The sequence below is a fragment of the Agaricus bisporus genome, assembly GCF_000300575.1.
Source record: "Agaricus bisporus var. bisporus H97 unplaced genomic scaffold AGABI2scaffold_1, whole genome shotgun sequence".
NCBI classification, from domain to species: Eukaryota; Fungi; Basidiomycota; class Agaricomycetes; order Agaricales; family Agaricaceae; genus Agaricus; species Agaricus bisporus.
The window spans coordinates 2,612,645-2,633,876 of record NW_006267344.1 but is presented as its reverse complement, the minus strand read 5'-3'; the positions used below and the strand labels follow the sequence as shown (position 1 = coordinate 2,633,876).

The 21,232-nt window shown below is 46.2% G+C and overlaps 8 protein-coding genes across 8 annotated transcripts; 4 read left to right on the top strand and 4 right to left on the bottom strand.

Moving 5' to 3' along the window:
• Window positions 1–1,234: 1,234 nt before the first annotated feature.
• Window positions 1,235–3,923, bottom strand: AGABI2DRAFT_176198 (hypothetical protein; the record flags this gene model as incomplete). The annotated part of the gene is made up of 15 exons (XM_006454687.1): window positions 1,235–1,424; window positions 1,716–1,825; window positions 2,099–2,334; window positions 2,401–2,588; window positions 2,648–2,667; window positions 2,722–2,753; window positions 2,806–2,903; window positions 2,955–3,044; window positions 3,095–3,134; window positions 3,196–3,201; window positions 3,257–3,452; window positions 3,510–3,612; window positions 3,667–3,702; window positions 3,756–3,763; window positions 3,819–3,923. 15 exons carry the CDS (start codon window positions 3,921–3,923, stop codon window positions 1,235–1,237), a joined length of 1,458 nt encoding a protein of 485 aa, XP_006454750.1.
• Window positions 3,924–4,695: 772 nt separating this feature from the next.
• On the bottom strand, window positions 4,696–6,970 carry AGABI2DRAFT_215236 (hypothetical protein). The gene is made up of 14 exons (XM_006454686.1): window positions 6,668–6,970; window positions 6,604–6,611; window positions 6,471–6,549; window positions 6,329–6,412; window positions 6,032–6,276; window positions 5,894–5,983; window positions 5,752–5,844; window positions 5,597–5,642; window positions 5,519–5,538; window positions 5,279–5,466; window positions 5,086–5,224; window positions 5,014–5,026; window positions 4,902–4,959; window positions 4,696–4,839 (listed from the first exon to the last, which is right to left on the bottom strand). The coding sequence occupies exons 1-14, from the start codon at window positions 6,800–6,802 to the stop codon at window positions 4,823–4,825; spliced, it is 1,215 nt and encodes a 404-aa protein (XP_006454749.1). The 5' UTR covers window positions 6,803–6,970; the 3' UTR covers window positions 4,696–4,822.
• A 312-nt stretch (window positions 6,971–7,282) lies between these two features.
• On the bottom strand, window positions 7,283–8,397 carry AGABI2DRAFT_148114 (hypothetical protein; the record flags this gene model as incomplete). The annotated part of the gene is made up of 6 exons (XM_006454685.1): window positions 7,283–7,332; window positions 7,381–7,529; window positions 7,580–7,728; window positions 7,782–7,943; window positions 8,007–8,090; window positions 8,146–8,397. 6 exons carry the CDS (start codon window positions 8,395–8,397, stop codon window positions 7,283–7,285), a joined length of 846 nt encoding a protein of 281 aa, XP_006454748.1.
• Window positions 8,398–9,505: 1,108 nt separating this feature from the next.
• On the bottom strand, window positions 9,506–11,025 carry AGABI2DRAFT_189988 (hypothetical protein). The gene is made up of 8 exons (XM_006454684.1): window positions 10,909–11,025; window positions 10,782–10,858; window positions 10,457–10,726; window positions 10,322–10,405; window positions 10,104–10,268; window positions 9,896–10,044; window positions 9,693–9,841; window positions 9,506–9,639 (listed from the first exon to the last, which is right to left on the bottom strand). Exons 1-8 carry the CDS (start codon window positions 10,988–10,990, stop codon window positions 9,575–9,577), a joined length of 1,041 nt encoding a protein of 346 aa, XP_006454747.1. The 5' UTR covers window positions 10,991–11,025; the 3' UTR covers window positions 9,506–9,574.
• A 240-nt stretch (window positions 11,026–11,265) lies between these two features.
• AGABI2DRAFT_44800 (hypothetical protein) lies at window positions 11,266–11,677 on the top strand (the record flags this gene model as incomplete). The annotated part of the gene is made up of 2 exons (XM_006453692.1): window positions 11,266–11,341; window positions 11,400–11,677. Coding segments are annotated over 2 exons (354 nt in total), but the record flags the coding sequence as incomplete, so codon positions are not given.
• An 8-nt stretch (window positions 11,678–11,685) lies between these two features.
• Window positions 11,686–13,730, top strand: AGABI2DRAFT_182724 (hypothetical protein). The gene is made up of 7 exons (XM_006454683.1): window positions 11,686–11,932; window positions 12,012–12,087; window positions 12,133–12,213; window positions 12,266–12,872; window positions 12,925–13,264; window positions 13,313–13,443; window positions 13,561–13,730. The coding sequence occupies exons 1-7, from the start codon at window positions 11,775–11,777 to the stop codon at window positions 13,644–13,646; spliced, it is 1,479 nt and encodes a 492-aa protein (XP_006454746.1). The 5' UTR covers window positions 11,686–11,774; the 3' UTR covers window positions 13,647–13,730.
• A 491-nt stretch (window positions 13,731–14,221) lies between these two features.
• On the top strand, window positions 14,222–16,757 carry AGABI2DRAFT_114487 (hypothetical protein; the record flags this gene model as incomplete). Its single annotated transcript, XM_006454682.1, has 15 exons — window positions 14,222–14,469; window positions 14,524–14,560; window positions 14,633–14,779; window positions 14,843–14,905; window positions 14,973–15,006; window positions 15,065–15,217; window positions 15,271–15,309; window positions 15,368–15,497; window positions 15,545–15,609; window positions 15,664–15,792; window positions 15,848–15,924; window positions 15,982–16,162; window positions 16,213–16,406; window positions 16,455–16,616; window positions 16,674–16,757. The coding sequence occupies 15 exons, from the start codon at window positions 14,222–14,224 to the stop codon at window positions 16,755–16,757; spliced, it is 1,743 nt and encodes a 580-aa protein (XP_006454745.1).
• Window positions 16,758–19,405: 2,648 nt separating this feature from the next.
• Window positions 19,406–20,919, top strand: AGABI2DRAFT_198280 (hypothetical protein; the record flags this gene model as incomplete). Its single annotated transcript, XM_006454681.1, has 3 exons — window positions 19,406–19,592; window positions 19,717–20,419; window positions 20,506–20,919. Exons 1-3 carry the CDS (start codon window positions 19,507–19,509, stop codon window positions 20,917–20,919), a joined length of 1,203 nt encoding a protein of 400 aa, XP_006454744.1. The 5' UTR covers window positions 19,406–19,506.
• Between the last annotated feature and the right edge of the window lie 313 nt (window positions 20,920–21,232).

Sequence of the window (21,232 nt, the reverse complement as noted above, 5' to 3'; positions counted from 1 at the left end):
CTCCCGTTCCATGCAAAAATAGCTATGGTTTATAGTTGGACCTGTCGACTGATAACCTAAGCCTTTCGGTGGAAGCTCCAGGGAATGGAAGATAGAAAACACTAGAACACTATGGTTGTCTCGTAAAGGGCTTTTGAACGACAAGATGATTGTCAGCTTGTATTTGTACTCTGGAGTCTATAGTGTGATACGTTGAAATGGCAGCGTACATACACGTACATGGTGTTCAACTGACAGCCATCTGTGCCGGTTTTCTCGTCGAATTCCCATCAGCTTAATGTGTTCTAAATCTATTTCCAATGAATGGTTTGAATCGTTCGAGACCAAATGAAATAGAACTGAGTTGTGGGGTAATGATTCTATGAGGACGTAGCCTGAGTTTCAATGATGGCCGCTTTTCGGAAGACATTAGGCAAACGAAATGGAACAAAAGCATCTCGAACTGATAGCCTAGATTCCGAATTTCAGACCTCTTTGGCACGTCCTTGAAGTAGTGTTTTCCTTTAATCAAATTTATTTTGCGGCGCGCGAACCCAGTCCATGGTACACTGTAGCAGCGTAGTTGGCATATCAATAACACCCGAACGAAATGCAAAACGATGGGCGGGATGTGAGCCCAGAGCTTCCCGACGTCATCCAGTCCAGGCCCAGAGAGATCTTCGGCATTGATAAAAGGGACTAGGGTAAGGTGGCAGGACACCTGTACGCAAGGACAGCGTTGAACTCGAAGCTTAGCCCGCTGATGAACGTGAAAGAATGGTCGAGATTGAAGGGCATAGGCTAGATGTCAAGGGGGCGATGTCACGCTTGCTTATACTAAGTTACATAGTTGGATTTCGCTATTTTTATCCCGTCCCAAGTAACTCGGCCACACAGTCTCGTATGCTCAGGCACTCGTACTTTAACATAGGCATGCAAGAAGAATTGTTGTTTAACAATTTCCCAACCATCCGGACTTTGGCTATGACGAATGTGTGATGTATGAGAAATTGAGCCGTAAGTGTGTTATGATAGTCGACGTCTTATTCTGTAGAGGATTCTCCTATTTAGCACAATCTTTTTGGTCTATCTGCGAGCAAAAATAACCGTGGGACGAAGGCTTGGCCACAACCGATTCCAGACCGATTCCGTCCACTTGGCAAGCATCCTCAGCATGTTATCGTCTGTTATCGTTTTATTATTGCACTGGAAGCAGCGCAGTTATCTTCACTCCGATATCCCGGCCCTCAAAACCTCATGATTCATCGTCGGACTCGAACTCGGTAGTGATTCGGTGACTCTCCGCATCTTCCCTGTCAATTTCTCCATTACTTGTCTCGCCCGAATTCATACTGTGGCAAATATTTCGCTTTCCGTTGCCTTTGCTCATTTGAAGGACTACGGAATGGTTCCATTGGTTCCACAGAGAAGTCTCGAAATCAGATCTGTGTTGAAAGCAGCGTTATGGGAGTAAAAACTATTACCCAGATAAGTTCCTATGCCCTCAAAGTACTATCAGCGATCACCAGTTCGGTCAGTCACAGAGGTCGGGTTCATTCGACAAGATTATATAGATGTCATAATCTGAGCTCTAAAATTTGTAGAGAAGCGATATACTCAAAAGATAGCATGACTTATGAAGTCAGAATCATGTTACTGGATTGAAATGACAGCCCGGGCGCGCCGCGTCCCGTATCATACATAGTAGATGCTTGGCAGTGTCGCGTGCTACAGACAGATGTTCCCCATCGGCCCAAATCACACAGCACCCCTCCCAAGGCCGCCTCACTTTCCCAAGGTGAAGCCAGATATCATACCCAGACCGGGCCATTTCCCTCCTCACCAACTAAGTTCCCAAGTGGAGAAAAAACGAAGATGAAGTTATACATAAACATGATTGATGCGAGTGACCTGCTACTGTAGCTATATAACACGACGCGAGAAAATACAAAGAAATTGCAAGTTACAAATACATCCTTTGAACACAAGTTGCATAAAATGGACAAAATTCGGTGGCAATTGCCCCTTTTCATAAGCGGAACCAACGAGACGACACTCTTGGCTGCATGTTTGTAGGCTCTACGTCTCGTTGGTTGATCGTTATGCTTGGCCGCTTCACCCGGGCTGTTGCTCGAGGGTCTTCGAAATCATTCAATTTTGCTGGTGAAACGCTTGCCCTATCGTCGTCATCCACCCTATCGTTATCATCTGCCCTATCGTCATCATTTGTTCTATCGTCATCATCTGTTCTATCGTCGTCTGCCCTATCGTCCTCATCTGCCCTATCGTCATCATCTATCGTGGGTGGTCCTGTCGATATCCCTTTCTTTATCTTTACGTGAAATTTGTCATTATCTGTACGGAATTAATGTTGAATGACCAGATTCCACCATTTTCTGCAATTATAAATGATAAACGCACTGTAGGCCATATCAGCATCCCAAAGCATCACACCTCCAAAGGAGGAGTATTTTTTTCTAGCGTCTTTAGCAACTTTGATGAGAGCGTTGGCATCAACATAACCTGAGCTCGCGGCTTTGGGTCCAGCTGGTGCGCCAATGTAGACCTTGACGTCCGGATTCGGTGATTTTGTTTTGGCCCATTCGTCCCTGGAAACTCAAGGTGAGTAAATTTGGCTCAGTAACACAGACTCAATCGCGGGCAGTACCATGTGTCAAAGTTGAACGCCTTATCGCGTCAGCTTTGCGTTTAAAAGTCAGATATTAATAGCACTAGACGTACAGATGGGCTTGATGCTTCACAGTAATTATTGTCTGATGAGAAAATTAGAATCACATGAAGCCCGTTCGAAAAATAAACCATTACAAAATTGGACATAGACAGCATCAAAGTCGGCCTTATTGAGGGCATCTCCCACCTTGGCGTCTGGGAAAGGACATTGGGGTGCAGCTGTGATATAATAACTACATGTTGCGTGAGTGAACAAAAATGGAAACGTTGCGTTCTCGCCATACCGCTTCTTGAGTCCCTTTGACAGGGAACGAATTTTGTTAACGAAGTCTGAATAGTAAGACGAAGAGCCGTTTTCGATATCCAAGTCAATGCTAAAAGACGAATAAAAAAAACAATCATAAAAAAATCGATGGTTGCGTACCCATCGAGAGTGGCCTGGCCAAATGGACGTGTATTGCTCCCTAGGTTTCAATCAGATCACCCCGAAACGATTCTGCGGTTTTCATGCCAATAAATACTCACGTCCTCCTATAACCATTCAATTACGCTTATATCAAACAAATGCGTGAGAATGAATTCATACCTAAGAACATATCCCACACATCCTTGGCGAAGTCTTCCGCCTGAGATTTACTCTTGAATCCAACTTTGGCAGTAGCGCCACCAAGGCTGAGCGTGATTTTTTTCCCTTTGGCCTGACATTGCTTAATGTCTGAAGCCATGAAAGAGCAATCCACTAGGTCGGAATTAGCAAATTCCTTTCCGCCCGGGGAGCATATCTTTAAACAGTTTCCATGAGCATGAAATGTCTGCAAGTAGAATATGCAACTACGCACATTTGCCAAGTTGATTACGGGCTTCCCACCCTCTCCGAAGAACACATAAAGGAAGGCGAGGGGAATGATATCAATAGTATCATCCTGGCAATAGAAAGACAATCTAGGGGCAACCGTATGTTATCACGAATATCTGATACTGGTGACAGTTACTTACTCCCGTTGGTGGCCTGCAGCATCTTGCCCCCAGTACCTGGAGCCTTATCAAAATCATGGCGAAATTAGCATCGGAAACGTATTGCTTACACGGCAAGCTGTGGCATAGACTTGGTTATAACATTCATCATTCTGAGTTAAATGAACACTTACATTGTCCGAACGATTGTTGGCGAAGGCAACTACGCAGGGCAAGTCGATCAACCCAAGTATGCATAGGGCATAAAGGATGAGTCTAACTCCCCAGTGGAGACTCATTTTACGAGCGAGGGGACAGCTTCAAGCTTCCGGTTTTTAAGTGTATCTGGATGTCACGTAGACGCCAACGCCATTTGGATATCGCCGTACGAATCCCATATTTTCGATGCGTTGCCGCTGACTAGACACGTAACTTCTTGCTTGGAACGTTCGAATATTCATAGTCCAAGGCCACGCAAATAGACGAAGATGGCCAATCGGAGAGTGAGTGTTTCGTTTCTTCCCAGGAGTTAGTAAACAGCACATATGCGATCGCACGCGGAGTGTATTCCGAACGTGTATTGATCGGCGCAAATCGCAAAGGCCAGGTCAAAGCACAAAACACAACACCAACTAGAGACAGCACATAGAGTTGACAGCGCGATTTTTAAAATTTGTTTCAGACCAGATGGCAAACGTTGGACACTACTCACAGGTCGATGAAGCAAGAGAGATTATAAAGTATACATATTGACTTCCTGAGAAAGGACCATGTTCGGCTCATCATCGGCACGAGACACCATATCAGATTACGGGGCAAGAAAGCGTCGAGCGCAGTTTGAGGTCACATTGTCGGATAATCCTGAGAATCCTGTGGCCTCCTGGCGGGATCACCTGCAGACCTACATTACAGCAGGTGGTGATATACCGGTATTAGAGAATCTTTCGTATAGAACATTTTTGCGAATTAGACTTTGCACATGGTGCAATCGGCTATTTGAGTATGATGAGCGTGGTAAGGAACGATGCATCTGAAAACACAATTCCACGGTGGCATGCCGGCCTTCCTAGACCGACAAAGTATAAAATTACTGGTACAAACAAAGAGCACATCTAATTTCTTAAAAGAAATGATAAAGAAGTGGATCCTTGTGCCAACATTAACTTGCTATCTCAGTGTACTTTATCAGATCACTCGTTTATCGACAGGCGCTGACTGGAAAAAAGGTTCATCAGTGATAAATTTGGTAAGAGCACGAATAAAAACATAACACATACTCGCGCTCCAGTCGCCGAATGGATTATGTGCTGGTTGGGAGTTTGTCCACCATTTTGACTAAGTTACTGTGAGTGACCTTTTTCAGAGAGTATCGCGAGAGTAATTATTTACCTGCCAGATGTACCTAAGCGAGTTCAGATGAGTTCGGCATTCAACCTGTAGTTTTGTGGAATCAAAACTCACCCTCCAAAGGAGGCCTGCAGGCCACCTACGTAGACCTCGCCAGCCGAGTACGTAGGAGCAGAACATGGTGGGAATGTGAAACCCGTTCCACCTGCGGAAGTCAAGCCATTCTTAATTGCTTGATCATACCGGTTATTTGCTAAATAATCCCTTGAACAAGGCTATCATCAATAGGAATCGAAGGGAAAGTTACCGTAAGCTTGTGAAGCATCCCAAAGCATGACTCCGCCGAAAGATGGGAAACTTCTGCGCATTTTATTCGCAATGTTTCTCAAAGTAGTTGAGTCGACGTAACCTCCTCCAGCTGCTGAACTGGAAGCAGGAGCACCGATGTAGACTTTGACGTCTTTGTTCGGGCTAATGGTCCGAGCCCAATTGTCCCTTGATTCCCACTTGTCATTTTATGCCTCACATGGGAGGGGAATTCCCTTACCAAATACCAAAGTTCCAATTCTATAGTTTTTAAAGTTTAGCTTCAGATGGAGTCGATGTTGACGTTGAACAGACTAACCGAAACAGAATTGAAGTTCTGGAGACCACAAGGGTTATTGTAAAATCTGTGACAAGGCGTTATGTTCTGGACAAAAAGTGAGGAAGATGGTTAACACTGACTGAACTTCAGAAGTTGTCAGAAAAGAAAGTTCGTGGAGTAGGCGTTAAAAATACTTACCATAGATAGCATCGAAATGCGCGGAATTCAAAACACCACCAAGAGCTGAATCGGGATACACACATTGCGGTGCAGCAGTCACGTAATACCTGTGTGCTATCGTTGAACGACAAGCTATGCTGGGAAAGAAAATCTCACTTCTTGCTTGCACCGCTTGCAAGAGAACGGATTTTGTTGACGAAAGCAGCATAATGGGCCGATGATCCACCCTCAATGTCCAAGTCAATACTAGCATTGGATAAGCTCAGATTAGAAGCGGCTTAAGCAACGGCTTACCCGTCGAGACTTGCACTACCAAAAGGGCGAGTAGAAGAAGAGCCTCCCAAGAACAAATTCCAAATGGTTTCCGCAAAAGTCTCCGCCTGACCGTCGGATTGGAAGCCCACCGACCCGGTGGCACCGCCTAAACTCAGCGTGAGGATTTTTCCTTTCGCTTGACAGGCTTTGATATCGGCAGCAAGAGCAGAACAGTTCGGCAGATCCGTTCCCGGGAATACACTGTTGTCTTTATCATTACAGGTCTGGGCGAAACGTCAAATTGCTTGATCAATGCTGGGTTTGAGATCGACCTACATTGGCCAAGTTGATGGAAGGAAGGCCGCCGGGCCCAAAAAAGACATGTAGGAAAGCTACAGGGAAGACGTTTATCGCATCATCCTAAGTAACGTTTGGGTCATTGTCAGAAAATGAGATGATACCATCAAAAATGACTTGCATTGCAATAGAAGGATACCGGCTTCTGCCAGTTTGCTGTATCACTATGACCGGCCCCGTAGGAATTCTGGCCCCAATATCTGGATTGACCCCAGTTAGATGCTTGAGTATGACCATTCGATTAAAGAACTTACACTGCCAACTGTGAACAACGTCTTCGCGTCAGCTGAGAAATGAAGAATTGACGGGAAAATATACGTTATCGAAACGACTGTTGTCGAAGGCATCGGCCAACCAAGTCGAAAAAGCAAGAACTATGAAAGTCCGAGCAATGTTCAGCATCATTGCGTCAGTGCAAGCTGCCGGCCGACCATTCCTCGGTTTCGAAGTCATATTTTATACAAAATAAAACAGATTCCTGCCACATGGTTATCCAGTCATGGAACTCAGGAGCATGCGTGCAAGAAGCTTGGCACGATAGTTCCACTGTAGAGAAGGCATGAGGGACCGAGCGAAGCTTCAACAGCTTCATGGCTAACCAGGTCATCCGCCATACAAGCACCTGCGCCAATGAGAGTACACGCGGGAGACTCGTGTGGGCACAATATCATATTTGGCTGTCTCTCTATCGTCAGCACAAGGGATTGCAAAAAAGAACGAAAGCTCACAACATGGTCTCATAGGAAGCACATGGCTTCCTGAGATCATATGACGAGACTCGGAATCCACCAATCGCTGCATCAACATGGGAAGCAGGAATTCAGCGCCTCAGGCGTAGAATACGGTAGTGACCTTTCCTGAAGATCTACCCGTACTCAAGAGCAATGAAAACAGAATACACATTGGTGACTTGAGGTTTTACGCAGCGATGGCCTAGTCGTTTGCTCTATCGACAGGTACAGAGGACTTTCCTCGGATAACGTCTAGTTCCAATTAATTCGGTCTCATGGGTGATACATTAGACGACTCACCAAAATAGGGCTGTCCTTGTGCCTCACGAGCTGTCAACCGCTCTTGGTGATCATAGCGCAGGAGGTTATCAAGGAGATCAATGGATTCATTCGATATATACGTCTGATTATCCTGCGTGATGAAATGGGTCCAAGGTTTCCTCGCGTGTCTGTCAAAGAGTCGTATCAACTCGAAATCTATTGAAGTCGCAAAACTGACCTTTCAAGCAGCTCATCATACTGAGAATCTAATCGAATGTTATATTTGTCGATATATGCGTAGAGTTCATCTGTGCCGAGTACTTTTGTGATTCTGACTAATTGGTCGTAGTTGTCATGCCCGTGGAAGAATGGCTCCTTGCGGAAGATCTGGACATATTCACGATGAAAGCGTAATAAAAGCCATGAGGGATGGACCGCACCATAGACGCAAACATACAACCATAACTCCACATATCCAAACTATAATCATATTCTTGGAAGCCTAATAGTAGCTCAGGACCTTTTGAATAAGGAGCGACGCGAAGGTTGTATTTGGTTTCGGGATGGTAAAATTCAGCCGAGCCCCAATCGATTAGTCGGAGCTATGGTATCAAGAAACCGAATCTCTTTAATTGCTGTGAAACTGAAAGAAAGAGAAAACGTACCTTACGATGCTCATGATCTATCATAACATTATGAGGCTTCACGTCTCGATGCATAATCCCTTTCGAATGACAGTAATCCAGGGCCTGAGGGGGTAATGGAAATGGTTAATACTTCTCAATACAACTTGATACGACGTGCCTTGAGTAGTTCGAACATGTAGAACCGTATATCATAGTCCACAAAGCGAGGATATAGTGTTCTGAAATCGACGTTGTTGACATATTCGGTGATTAAACAAGGGATCGTGGACGTGGGATCGCGTACTGCGTCAAGTAGTGTAATGATATTTGGGCCGCCAGCGAGATTCTGTAAAATCTTGATTTCACGTTTAATCTTCTTTGGTTTTGCAGGTTTTAGAACCTTGATGATACATGTTTCTTTCGAAATCATATTCACACCCTCGAAAACCTAAAAAAAGACAATTTACTTGAGCTTTTCAGACAGATGAAAAAACGCAGGAACTTGCCTCAGCATATTTTCCCCGCCCAACTTTTCGCACTATCTCATAGTGATCCTTTGAACCCCACTGCACCTGAACGTTGTCTTGCTGGAAATCAAGGCCAAGTGAAAATAGATGGCCGAGGTTGGCGCACCATACTCATGCCAGGATAAGCCGAGCTTCGCATTGGCGTCCGCATATACACGTGCGACTGACTTGAATGCGGGGCGAACCATGAATGGAGCAGCCTGAGAGCAGGCCCAGCAGGGAGAGTTTGTATTTCCCACGGGTGACGATCTCACATTCCCAGTCCTTCCTACCTCAGTAAACTCCTTCAAACTCCCTCCTCCGACCTCCTTACCTGTAGTGTCGTTTACATGCTACTGCCTGACCTCGGGTTTTCTGGGACTCCATACTTGTAAATCATCGAAAGTTCGAACAATCAAGGATAGAACAAGTTTAGTATTTTGATGCCCTGGTACTCTCAAAGCTGCCTTGGCTACACCGCTGGTCAGTATAAAGGCAATCGCTAGGTCAATGGTCTGTAAAAGCATTTCGAACTAATTATTTCATCTTTTCGAGAAGATTCTATCTACATTAACAAAATCTATCTTCACCATGTGCCTTGTCGCGGCGGATAATAAATTCTGGCATGCAACGTCTACATGATGTCTACTAACCTAATCACTCTAAACACAGTTGTCCTACGAGCATAAAGGTGAAAAACAAATATTGTTCCACACTACCCATAAAAGTAAATCAAATCTAAAAAGGAAAATCAAGAGCCATCAAAATGATAAGCGAAAAAGTGGAAGCTGTGATTGTGAGATATGTCGAATACGAGGGAAACGAAAGGCGAGAATCAAATGTAGGCTCGACTGATTTCAAATTACACTCATCTCACCTTATCATTCGTCACTTTCATTGGTCTCTTGTTAAACGAGCCTTAAATCTTAGTAAAGCTCCTTTGTACCACACGACGTCCCACCATCCAACACAGACGGGAGTGGGTTTACTGAGCGTAGGGTACATATTAACGAAAATGACCCTATTGAATGAAGAATCTATCTATACATAACTAAAAGGGCAAGAAAAAAAAAATCGAATACAGATTGATGGCTCGAGAAGCTACGCAACAGTGGCCAAGTCATTTCCTCCATCAACAGGTACAGAAGAATCGCCTCGGACGACATCTAATTCCAATTAGTTTTAGTCTCATAAGTGGGAATTACATCAGATGACTTACCGAAATAAGGTTGTCCTTGTGCCTCACGAGCTGTCAACCGCTCTTGGTGATCATAGCGTAGGAGTTTATCAAGGAGATCAATGGCTTCACTCGATATATACCTCTGGTTATCCTGTGTGATAAAACGGGTCCAAGGTTTTCTCGGGTATCTGTAAAAAAAGTTGTATCAATTTGGAACGTATGGAAGTCGTAGACTAACGGACCTTCCAAGTAGCTCATCATACTGAGAATCTAATCGAATATTGTATTTGTCGATATACGCGTAAAGTTCATCTGTACCGAGTACTTTCGTGATCTTGACTAATTGGTCGTAATTGTCATGACCATGGAAGAATGGCTCCTTGCGGAAGATCTAGAGACACATTCGAGATGAAGGCCTAATTAAAGCCACGAGGGATAGAAGGACCGCACCATAGATGCAAACATACAACCATAACTCCACATATCCAAACTATAATCATATTCTTGGAAGTCTACGAGTAGCTCGGGACCCTTGAAATAACGCGACGCGACGCGGACGTTGTACTCGGTTTTGGGGTGGTAGAATTCGGCCAAACCCCAATCGATTAGTCGAAGCTACCGTGTCCTCATGAACCCAGTAGTAGAGACGATAAAATGAGGAAACGTACCTTGCGATGCTCGTGATCTATCATGACATTATGAGGCTTCACGTCTCGATGCATAATCCCTTTCGAATGGCAGTAATCCAGGGCCTGAGAGGCGGTGGGTATGATTATTATTCCATGATTGCAAGTGGCGCATACCTTGAGCAGTTCAAACATGTAGAACCGTACATCATAGTCCGCGAAGCGAGGATATAATTGTTTAAAATCGACGTTGTTGACATATTCGGTAATTAAGCTAGGGATCTTGGAGGCGGGATCGCGTACTACGTCTAGCAGCGCAACGACGTTGGGACCACCGGCGAGATTTTGTAAAATCTTGATTTCACGTTTAATTTTCTTTTTTTTCACAGGCTTTAAAACCTTGATGATACACTTTTCTTCCGATATCACATTCACACCCTCGAAAACCTAAGGAGCGGATCGCCTGAGATTTTTAGACATTTTGGGACAAAAAAAAACTTGCCTCGGAGTATTTTCCGCGCCCCACCTTTCGCACTATCTCGTAGTGATCCTGAGAGCCCCACTGCACCTGGAGGTTGTCTGGCAAGGAGTCAGCGACAGATGGGGATGGATAGTCGGGGTTGGCGCACCATACTCGTGCCAAGTTGGGCCGAGCTTCGCGTTGACGTCTGGATATACACGGGCGACCGACTTTGAGGCTGAGCGGACCATGGATGGGGTCGAGGTGAGTTGGGATGGGATTTTCGGCAAAGCGGAGACGGGCTGTGGCTGATCAGAACAAGTATTTCTCACGGGTCGACCAGTCACGATTGCAATCTAGCATCCTCCATGGCGAGACGCGACAGTCCAGCGCGGTGGCCCGCCGACATCAGATACCTACGCGCTTTTCTCTTTCATGCATCTGCAACGCCCGCGGTTCGAGACTTTGTCAAGGGCGATGCATCGATGGTGACCTCACTTCCGAACACCTATCCCAGTTCCGTGGCCATCCGGCGCATGGCCAGTATGGATTGTTTGCCACCTGCCGCATTAAGCCGGACACACGGATCCTTGATTATTTCGGTACTGTCTCCCAGCACTCCAGCCAAATTATGACATCTTAGAAAACCACATTTCTCAGGTGAAATACATTGCGATACACGACCTGACTCGGATTATGATCTCTCCCTTCACCGGTTTCCCGACGGCACGAGCATAGGGATTGATGCACGCGGGGCGGGGAACGAAGCCAGGTTCATCAACGATTATCGAGGCATTTCGAAAAAGCCCAATGCAGTGTTCCAAGACAACCGGGTGGGCTCGGGGGAGCTTCGGATGAGCATCTGGAGCTGCAAGGAAGGGATCAGGAAGGGCGACGAGATTGTAGTCTCGTACGGTAAATCATGGTGGAAGGCGCGGATGATGACATGATTGTTAGCACGTGGTCTTTCGCACTAAATATGGACAAATTCTCCTCAAATTTCGGGTGTGGAGCAGCCAGCTCTCAGTGCTGCCGATGCGTCCTCCAGTCTCCTCGTTTTCCACCTTCCTCGCCGTCTCCTCCTGCCCCCGCCATCACATCACCCGCTCGGCGCACATTCACCGCCTCGCCTCTTCCCTTCACTCCCCCTCCCGACAAAATTTCGTTCACGGGAGGCAAAAGGTCGGCTATTGGTGTGTCCCCAGAGCCATACCTTGAGCTCAACCATTCTCTCTAGCGTTCCATACATGCGTCTGCTCCTCTCCGAGCAAGCTCTAAAAACCCCTATGATGTTCTCGGCCTGAAGACCGAAGCGACTCCAGCCGATATTAAAAAGGCGTATTTTGCTGTAAGGTCACCTGTGTCTCGAGTACTACTCTCTGACTCTTGTCAGTTAGCCCGAAAATTTCATCCGGATACAAATCCAGACAAGAACGCCCGAGACAAGTTTGTGGAGATACAAGACGCGTACGACGTACGTATGCTCTCCTCGTCAAATCGGATCATTTTTCACCTCAGTTCTCTAGACGCTGAAAGACGATAAGAAGCGAGCCGCATATGACAAGTATGGCGCTGCGTCACAACAACCCGGTTTTGACCCAGACGCGTTCGCACGTGGTGGTTTCGGAGGTTTCAATGCCGGTGGCTTCCCCGGCGCGGGAGGCTTCTCCGCAGGCGGATTTAGCTTTGAAGATCTCAGCTCCGTATTTGGAAGTGGGCGGGGCTCTGGAGGCCCTCAGCCCGATTTATTCGAGCAGCTGTTTGGAAACTTTTCGGGTCAGCCAGGTCCTGGCCCCCGTGCTCCAACTAGGGGTGCCGACCTCGAAACGAGTGTGAACGTCAGCTTCCTAGAAGCGTGCAAAGGCACTTCCAAGACGGTCACAGTCCAACCCATCACAAACTGTGGGACGTGTTCTGGGAGCGGGCTCAAACAGGGTGCTAAACGAGTATCTTGCAAGTCCTGCGGTGGCACTGGAACCCGAACGTTCGTGTCCAATGGCTTCCACTTGGCGAGCACATGCAATACTTGTCATGGATACGGTAGCACAATTCCTCGGAATAGCGAGTGTTCGAGCTGTGGGGGCATGGGCAAGATTCGTGTGAAGAAGGCCGTGCAGGTCGATGTCCCAGCAGGTAAGTTCGCTTGTCGATCATCATGACATGAAACTGAAGGCAGTCTCTTGAGGGGTGGAGAACGGTATGACGCTTAGGATTAATAGTGCTGGCGATGCCCCAATCACAGGCAAGGGGACCACGGGCGACTTACTCGTAAGAGTCAATGTGGCGTCGTCCAAAAACTTTGTACGACAGGGCTCCAATCTGTATCATGAAGCTCGCATCCCCTTCCACACTGCCCTACTCGGTGGTCGTGTCCGCGTTCCAACTCTAGATGGCGAAGTCCAAGTTCGCGTGCCTACAGGGACTCAGCAAGGAGAAGAAATGGTATTGAAAGGACGCGGTGTCCGATCTGTGTACGGTGGAGCTAGCGGTGATTTATTCGTGTCTTTCTCGATGGTTTTGCCGAGGTCTGTTGCTTTGTGAAATGGACTGCAACCCGCTAACTTTGCATCCAGATCTTTAACGAAGCGGCAACGAGAACTTCTGCAGGCATACGTTGACGATATTGAGGGTCGTCAAAAAGAAACCCCTCAATCATCCCCGGAAAGACCAGATAATAAATTAAATGATCGTGAAACTGATAATGGTACGGATTCATTTATTCCCCCATCACCATCTGGTGGTAGGGTGTCTCGCACGTGGAATAAAATACGGGAGCTCATTGGATTCTAACCTTTTTATCGGTATATATATCTCACATCAGCAAACACGCAAAAGCCGACGGTTGACAATCACGAATCCCGAGATCAGAAAAGCGATGAAGTTGAGAAGAAGCGAGCGACGGCATAGAAAGCATAGAGTGATCACATCTGATTCCCCTTTAGTGGTAGTTTAATTTCTGGGTAATACATACGCACACAACTCTGACCTGACATTTCCCTGCGGCTGGTTCAAAAGACCCAGATTGGGTTACCAAAAAAAAACCTACCGATTCTGTTCCTACCGGTTCGGACTCGTGAGACCCCTGGTTCGATTCTATGCACGAGGCGTATAAATCCTTCGATGCTAGAACATTAGAGCGTGAATTGCCTTTTTTCGTAACAAAGTGTGTTGATCATACCCCAACCATACCCACACCAGAGGTGCCTCTTACGTATTTTCTTCACCTAGCTGGGATCTTATTACACGAATTTCAAAATCTTAAACTTAATCCTCTCATCTGCGAGATCTCGGTTGTCAAACATAACGGTTCTTGAACCTACTCACAATTTTAACACTCGCTCACCTGGTTTCTTTGGCAATCCAGAAGCCCTAATGATCGTGTCCTCCGAAGCTATGGTTTTTACTTACCGTTCGGTATAAAATGTAATACGAAAAGTTGGGTCGTCTCCATCTTCCCCAGTTTTGTGCTCGCTTGGAAAATTATGTCGGGACCCTCCTCCTCAAAAACATCTCGGACGTCCTCGGAGACATCCCCTTCTACCGCTGAAGTGAACAGCATCGCCCTCGTCGACGACACCAAAAGTTGTCGACAAAACAATGACCTTGACGAACCCAAGCCTTCCCTCAGTCTTGAAACCGATTCTTGTACTACTATTGCCGACTCTGAGTCGTCAACCACACTCGATGTTCAAAAATTATCAACAATTCGATTGTTATTAGCTCATTTTGGGTAACTCTACCATGTGGTATTATGTTACCCTCAAAGTCTAAAGTATCTTGACAGCGCCGCATTGGCTCTATTTCTGGCAACCACAGACGCGGTAGGTTTTCCCTGTCTTGCGATCACTCGGGCTACGTTCCGTGAAATTAATTTTTTTAATATGGATGATTAGACAATTGTTTCGACAAGCCTACCCACGATAGCAAGTGACCTCCACGCCACACAGGACCAGTACACATGGGTTGGTGTGTCATATATGTTAACACAGACTGCCCTGCAACCTCTTTATGGAAGGATTTCTGACCTGGTCGGACGAAAGGTTAGTCCAATCTCCGCTCAGATTTCTTGTTAGCGAACCCCCGTTTTCTCAATTTTCCCGCAGAAAGTCCTTTATTGTAGTATTCTCATTTTTGCGCTTGGCTCGCTTCTGTGTGGAGCTGCTCAGGTACAATTTTATCTCATAGATTGATTAGTGTCAGTGAACTCACCGAGTGTTCTTTGCATGTATTTAGACCGTTAACTGGTTGATAGCGGCAAGAGCATTAGGTCCGTAGTCATCGTTTAAAAGTTCTCCGGTTGAAGTTTTGACTGAACGGTCGTGTAGCCGGCATCGGTGGCGGCGGTATTGTTGGCGCTGTCTGGGTTCTAACGGCCGAAATTGTCGAAGTGCAGCATCGTGCTAAATGGTCACAAGCTCTCAGTGTTACTTGGAGTTGCTCTGCCGTAGCAGGACCTCTACTCGGTGGAGTCTTCAGCGGTGAGTCTTATGAACTTGGCAAGCATGTACGACTGAGTACTAACCCACTCAAGGCAATGACGTTTCCGTCAAAACGACTTGGAGATGGGGCTGTAGGTTTTTTCTTCGCAGTCCAATTACTACCTTCATCTGACTGAAACAACATCATAGTTTATATCAATTTACCGATATGTCTCTTTGCTACCTTGGTGCTGTACTTCTCTCTCCGCGGGGTAGAGTCAATTCAACCCTCAAATGCATCTTGGCGTACGCTGGCCAAGAGATTCGACTTCGGAGGCCTGTACGTGATCGAAATTATTTGATTGACCCTACTTCTTATTTCAGCAGTATTCTTTTCATGGCTGGCACGAGCTGTATTATAGTTGGCTTCAGCTTTGCCAATGAAGCAGGGTGTAAGGGCCTAGACCTCCTTCCCACATATGAATGACGATCTGATTGAATCTTAGGGAAAGCTGTGTCCACTCTTCTGCTAATAATCATTGGATTCTTTACACTCGTCTTTGGAGGTGTGTATGAGAAATACACCACCCGCGAAAAATTGTTCCCAGGTGCCATGTTTACAAATATCACATCTGGTACGGTTCCGATCGCTGTGGCGTTGAAGTTAAAGCTTAACTTATGACTTGTCAGTGATCATCCTTATTGTCACATTCCTTCACCAGGTGACATTTACGTCGGGAACGTTCTATCTTGCGCTATTTTATCAGGTGATGTTATTAAATCCACGAATCATACTGCCAGCGATTAATTGGGTTTGCTTTTAGGCTGCCACTGGATCTAGCCCACTTCAGGCTGGAGTAAAAATGCTACCATACTCGCTTGGTTCATCACTCGCCTCCATGCCTGCGGCATGGGCTATTGGCTGGTGGCAAAGGAAAACCAATGACACTCGTGGCCAAAAATGGATCATCGCTATTGGATTATTGATCTCGACGATCGGTTTCGGTTTGTGTTGACAGTTCTCGTGCTACGCTTCCAGCTGATCGCAACCTTAGGTACCTTGAATCTCTTGAATGAAAATGCACCCATCTATGCCCAAGTGGTGTATCCACTGATAGCTGGATTTGGTCTCGGCATGCTTTTCCATGCACCTTACCAAGTGTTGAGCAGAGCTCTCGATCCTAAGGATCTGGCGTCAGGTACTAGCGCTTTTTTCCTCGTCCGATTTACTGGAGCAACTATTGGCCTCGTGTGTAATTTTCTTTGCTTCGTCTACTTGATCTGACACTTTGAGAAGGCTGTGGCAGGGATGATATTCTTTGCGCGTGCAGAACCTAGATGGCCATCTGAGTTCACTGAAAATGGATCTCTATCGTCGATTGATTATAGCAGCATCAGGCACTTGGAGCCAATAGAGCTTAGAAACCAAGTGTTGCACGTTGTCTCTTCGTCTATTCAAGTGAGTGTTTCGTTATATCGACAAAGGACTCTCCTTATGAGCTTTTTACCTCACTAGACTGTGTGGACTGTATGGGCTCCATGTTTGGCTCTAGCATTCTTGGCAAGTTCTTTTCGTTACGTCGAGCTCTACGTAGATTAGACGACCCTAACATTATATTATCCCCTTTCAGCTCTCTTTTGGACTGCGAACCATGTCTATCCAGAGCGATACCGTTAATAGCAAGGACGCCGGAATCCCCACTCCGCAATCTACGACGGAGAAATCTAAAATAGAGAATGAGAGTCAAGTATGATTGGTTCATCTAGACTTTTTTTTCGTATATTCTTGGCTAGGATTATTATCCTGGAGAACGTTTAATTTCGGTTAGAGTATAGACGTCAAAGCCACGCTTGACGCGGTTATTATTGTTTAGGGCTATATATTGATTTTGTTGTAGTATGGGTTTAAAAGTGCCTCATTGACATATGCTGTTATTTTGGGGGTGCAAAGTTTTCTTTCCGTGAAAGAAGCTTTGGATTGTTCGGATCCAGAAGCGATTCTAAACCGAATTTGATCGTCGAAGAACTTGAGGAATGTGATATATTTTGGATATACTGGAGCCGACGGTGGGAGGCATTATTTAGGGATGTTTCTCGTCCCTGGGATGTGAGCGCTTTAGACGGTCAATTCAGGATATAAACGGTCAGCTGATCACTGAGCCATGTGGAGGTCCTTCCGATTTCATTGGAAGTTTTTTATCCCAAGTTCTTTACAACCCTCTTTCAAGAGTCAATTTCTTTTTGTAGTCAATTGATATCTCCGTGCAGCCACCAAAAGCCGCGATCGCAACGACGCTGTTGACCACGTCATGATGGTATAACATTTTACTTCTATTCGTAAATTTCTATAGCCAACTTAATATCGCATAGCGGAGTGCGAACAGGGACTTATCATAACAGATAATATATGGTAATCACGCGCCTCGGGAACAAATCGTATTCACTTAACCGGTGTACTTTGTGAGATAGCAGGAAGGCATGTTTTAATTCCTCTCATACGTGCCGTAGACTAAGCGGTGAAATATCTTTGACCAAGGGAAACGATCTTACCCTTCAGGTGAGAGAGAAGATCATAGGAAGAGGAAACTTGAGCTGAGCTTGAGAATGAAGCATGCACTTTAGCTTGGAAAGAGTCCGAGCCGGATGGGAATATCCAAGGAATATCCGAAGCTGTAACGACGCCTCATTTCCCCGCGGGTTCGGTCGCAATCGAAATCATTACACATCCGCAGAGCGGTGAACTGTCAGTGAGATATAGTATATCTTCCACAGATAAGCTCAGAAAATCCAGGAAGTCTAAATTGACATGGCCGACAGAAAAAGGCCGAAAAAACAGAGTAATACGGTCCCATGACCAAAAAAGGGGCTGGGAAGCCATGTTTCCAGAATGAATTCCACGGGTGTTGCTAGTGTAGTGGAAGGTTCTCTTCAATGCTCCCTTACGTTGCTGTTGCCATAATCTCTAGGCAGGCAGGGTAAGCAGAAATCTACGATATCGCAGCCCGGTAGGCCGATCTGATATGGATAGTAATCATCCTTCAAATGTCTTCTATCTAGCGCTTTTGGGGGCGAGGTTGTGGCGGAAGTAAAGCATCGAGATGGTCTTTCAGCGTGCGCATTACCCCATATGCACGAATGACCCGGTATGTAGAAAGGAACTCATCACTTGAACCATTTGAGAAGGCTTACAGGCAGCGAAAGGAGGCGCCGCTCCCGCGATCACCATGAGAAAACTTGGCAAGAAGTCTAATGCCGGGAGTAAACCAGTCGCTTGACGGAAACGAAGCCGAACCATTGTGGTTTTGAAGTGAACCGGGCGGTAGCAAGAGGGTCGACGATGTTCAAGACATTCGAGTTGGTGCGTAGATCTAAGGGAAGTGGGTTATGAACCACCGATTAAGTATGTTCGGATAAAGATATGCCCTAAACTTTTCGCGGCCATACTCACGACTCGCACATGGCGACCTGCATTCGCTGAGCCCGAGCTTTTGGACCTGTGGATCCCGAATAGGCCTGGACGACTATGAAAAACGGCGTCTGAGCAGGAAAGAGATATTTCCTTGAAACCAATTTATGCTCGAAAAGTCACGGGGTGCCATGAATCATCTCATCGTTATTTAAGAAACGGGGACCTGGGGCACGGCCGCGCGGGGGAAGCACCAAATTGAGCAATCACGGACGAGACAAGATGAAATCATCACAATAGAAGAGATGTCAGGATCACCGTTAGTGGTCCCGGTTTTGGTGAGTGGCTGGTTAGGTAACGTAAAAGATTTAGCGTTCCACTCGACGTAATTGTTATGAGCAGGCGTCAATAACGTAGATCAAGCAACCGGAGCCTACGCAATTCAATGGCGATATTGCCAACCCGACAGGTTCATGTTGGGTTCACGAATCACGATTACATGGACGGATTGGATATCCGGTCCGAGAGTAGCGGATGATGGTGGTGGGAAAGTCTTTGCACGGCGTGCGTTAGGAAGGAGACATAAAAGTCCATCGGAATTCTTGAGCAGAATCGTGGTTGATTATACATCGCGTAAGATTGATATTTGATAGACCGGGAGGCCCTGGACGTATCAGATAAGTCAGAATTTACGGGGATAAACAAAAATCCGCATGAAGAAAGGACGATGGTGTTGTTTGGCTGGTCTCTTTAGCGGCACACGACGCGGATGCATTCAATCGTTTGTCGCAGTCGAGGCGTCACGCGCCGTCTCCATTCTTGCCTTCGTACCACCATGTCGCCCATCGTCTCCCCCGCCGCCTCCCCCCCGTCCCTTGGGCGCCAGCTCTCGACCAGCTCTATACACAGTCTCGCATCTCTCTTTGCGAGCGCTTCCTCTTCCATGACGTCCTTGAGATTACCCGATGTTGACGAGAGTTCCGTAACACTAGAGGGTTTACGCCATGTTCCGCTGAGCCTCCAAGCCAAGTAAGCCCTTCTCACTCTCCTTGGAAGTTCTGAGAAACGAGGCAAGGATCTGAGCTGTTCTATGGTTCAGTTCTGTCACTTAGCGTCGATGATTTGATTCTGATCCCTTTTTCTTTTCTTTCAGATGCCATAAGACCCCTGCTTTTGCTTCTGACCTGTTTGAAATCTTGCGGCTTCTCCATGTTCCACATTTCCATTCCAACGGGATTTCACCGCAAGATCTCCATATTCACAAAGTCTCCGGTGCTCTAACCAATGCCGTGTTTTTTGTCTCCTTTCCATCGGGCAAACGTACGCGTACTGTCCTCACTCGCGTCTACGGCCCTTCATCGAGCTCTTTGATTTCTCGTCCTAGAGAGCTCCACACACTTCACATCCTGTCCACCAGATATCACTTGGGGCCTCGTGTATACGGAACTTTTGAGAATGGACGTGTGGAAGAATATTTTGAATCAACAACGTTGACCGCTCCAGACTTGCGCGACCCTAAAATCAGCGGATGGATCGGAGCATGTATGGCGGAATTGCATTCCGTTGACATCAATGTTGTCGAGGGTAAAAATTGGATCATCGGTGTTGAGCAGAATGTACGTGCTTGGCTAACACCGGCAGGCAAGGTCCTTGCGCTGCCTTCCGTGTCTGAAGATATCAGACGTGAACTCGATCTTGACAAGTTTCGGCATGACTGGGATAGATATTCTCATTGGTTAGCCAAAGTAGATGATGTGCACTCCGGCAGTAAAAGAGTTTTTGCGCATAATGATACACAATACGGTAATCTACTTAGGCTAAATCATCCAAAGGAAGATGCAGATGATCACCGCCAGGTACGACTCTTTTCTCCATCGTGTTTCTTGGACGAAGGTTTTCTCATCCAATCTTCTTCTTTGACGTCTACCTCTCGACTGTAAAGATAATTGTAGTTGATTTCGAGTATGCAGCGCCAAATCCTGCCTCTTTCGATATCGCCAATCATTTCCACGAGTGGACAGCAGATTACCACTCACCCGACAAATCTCACCTCCTCGACCCTTCGAAATATCCAACCTTAGCAGAACGACGCAACTTTTATCTCTCTTACCTTCGTCACGCTTCCCATATCACTGGCTCAGATGTTGAGTTGGAATCCACTATCGCCAAACTTGACCGACAGGTTCAAGTGTGGAGTCCTGCTTCACACGCCCATTGGATGATTTGGGCCATCGTCCAAGCACGCGATGACTTGGAGAATAACAATACAACACCCGAGTTTGATTATATCGGTTATGCCAGATGTCGCTCAGCATTGTTCCGTTGTGAACTCGAGCAACTCGATGTACCGTTATAGACTTGTTTAAGTCCTTCTCCCTTTTATCATAATTTTAATTCCATTCGGGGTTTCTTTCGGGTTTTTGTGGAAGGCAGTTTACTACTCCTATTTAGTCCGTATTCGTCTTTTGTTCTGTCACTCGTCCCTGGCTCTATCGCAACAATGCTTTAGTTGCTTTAGTTCAAATATATTACTTAACACTATATGAACAAGCATGATAAAGAATAAAAACACATGGCGATTGCAGCTAACGACAAATAATGCTAATGTAGTGTTGATTGAAGTCAGATAACCGGCGATGACAAGAAAGAATAAGCGGAAGGCATCTTTT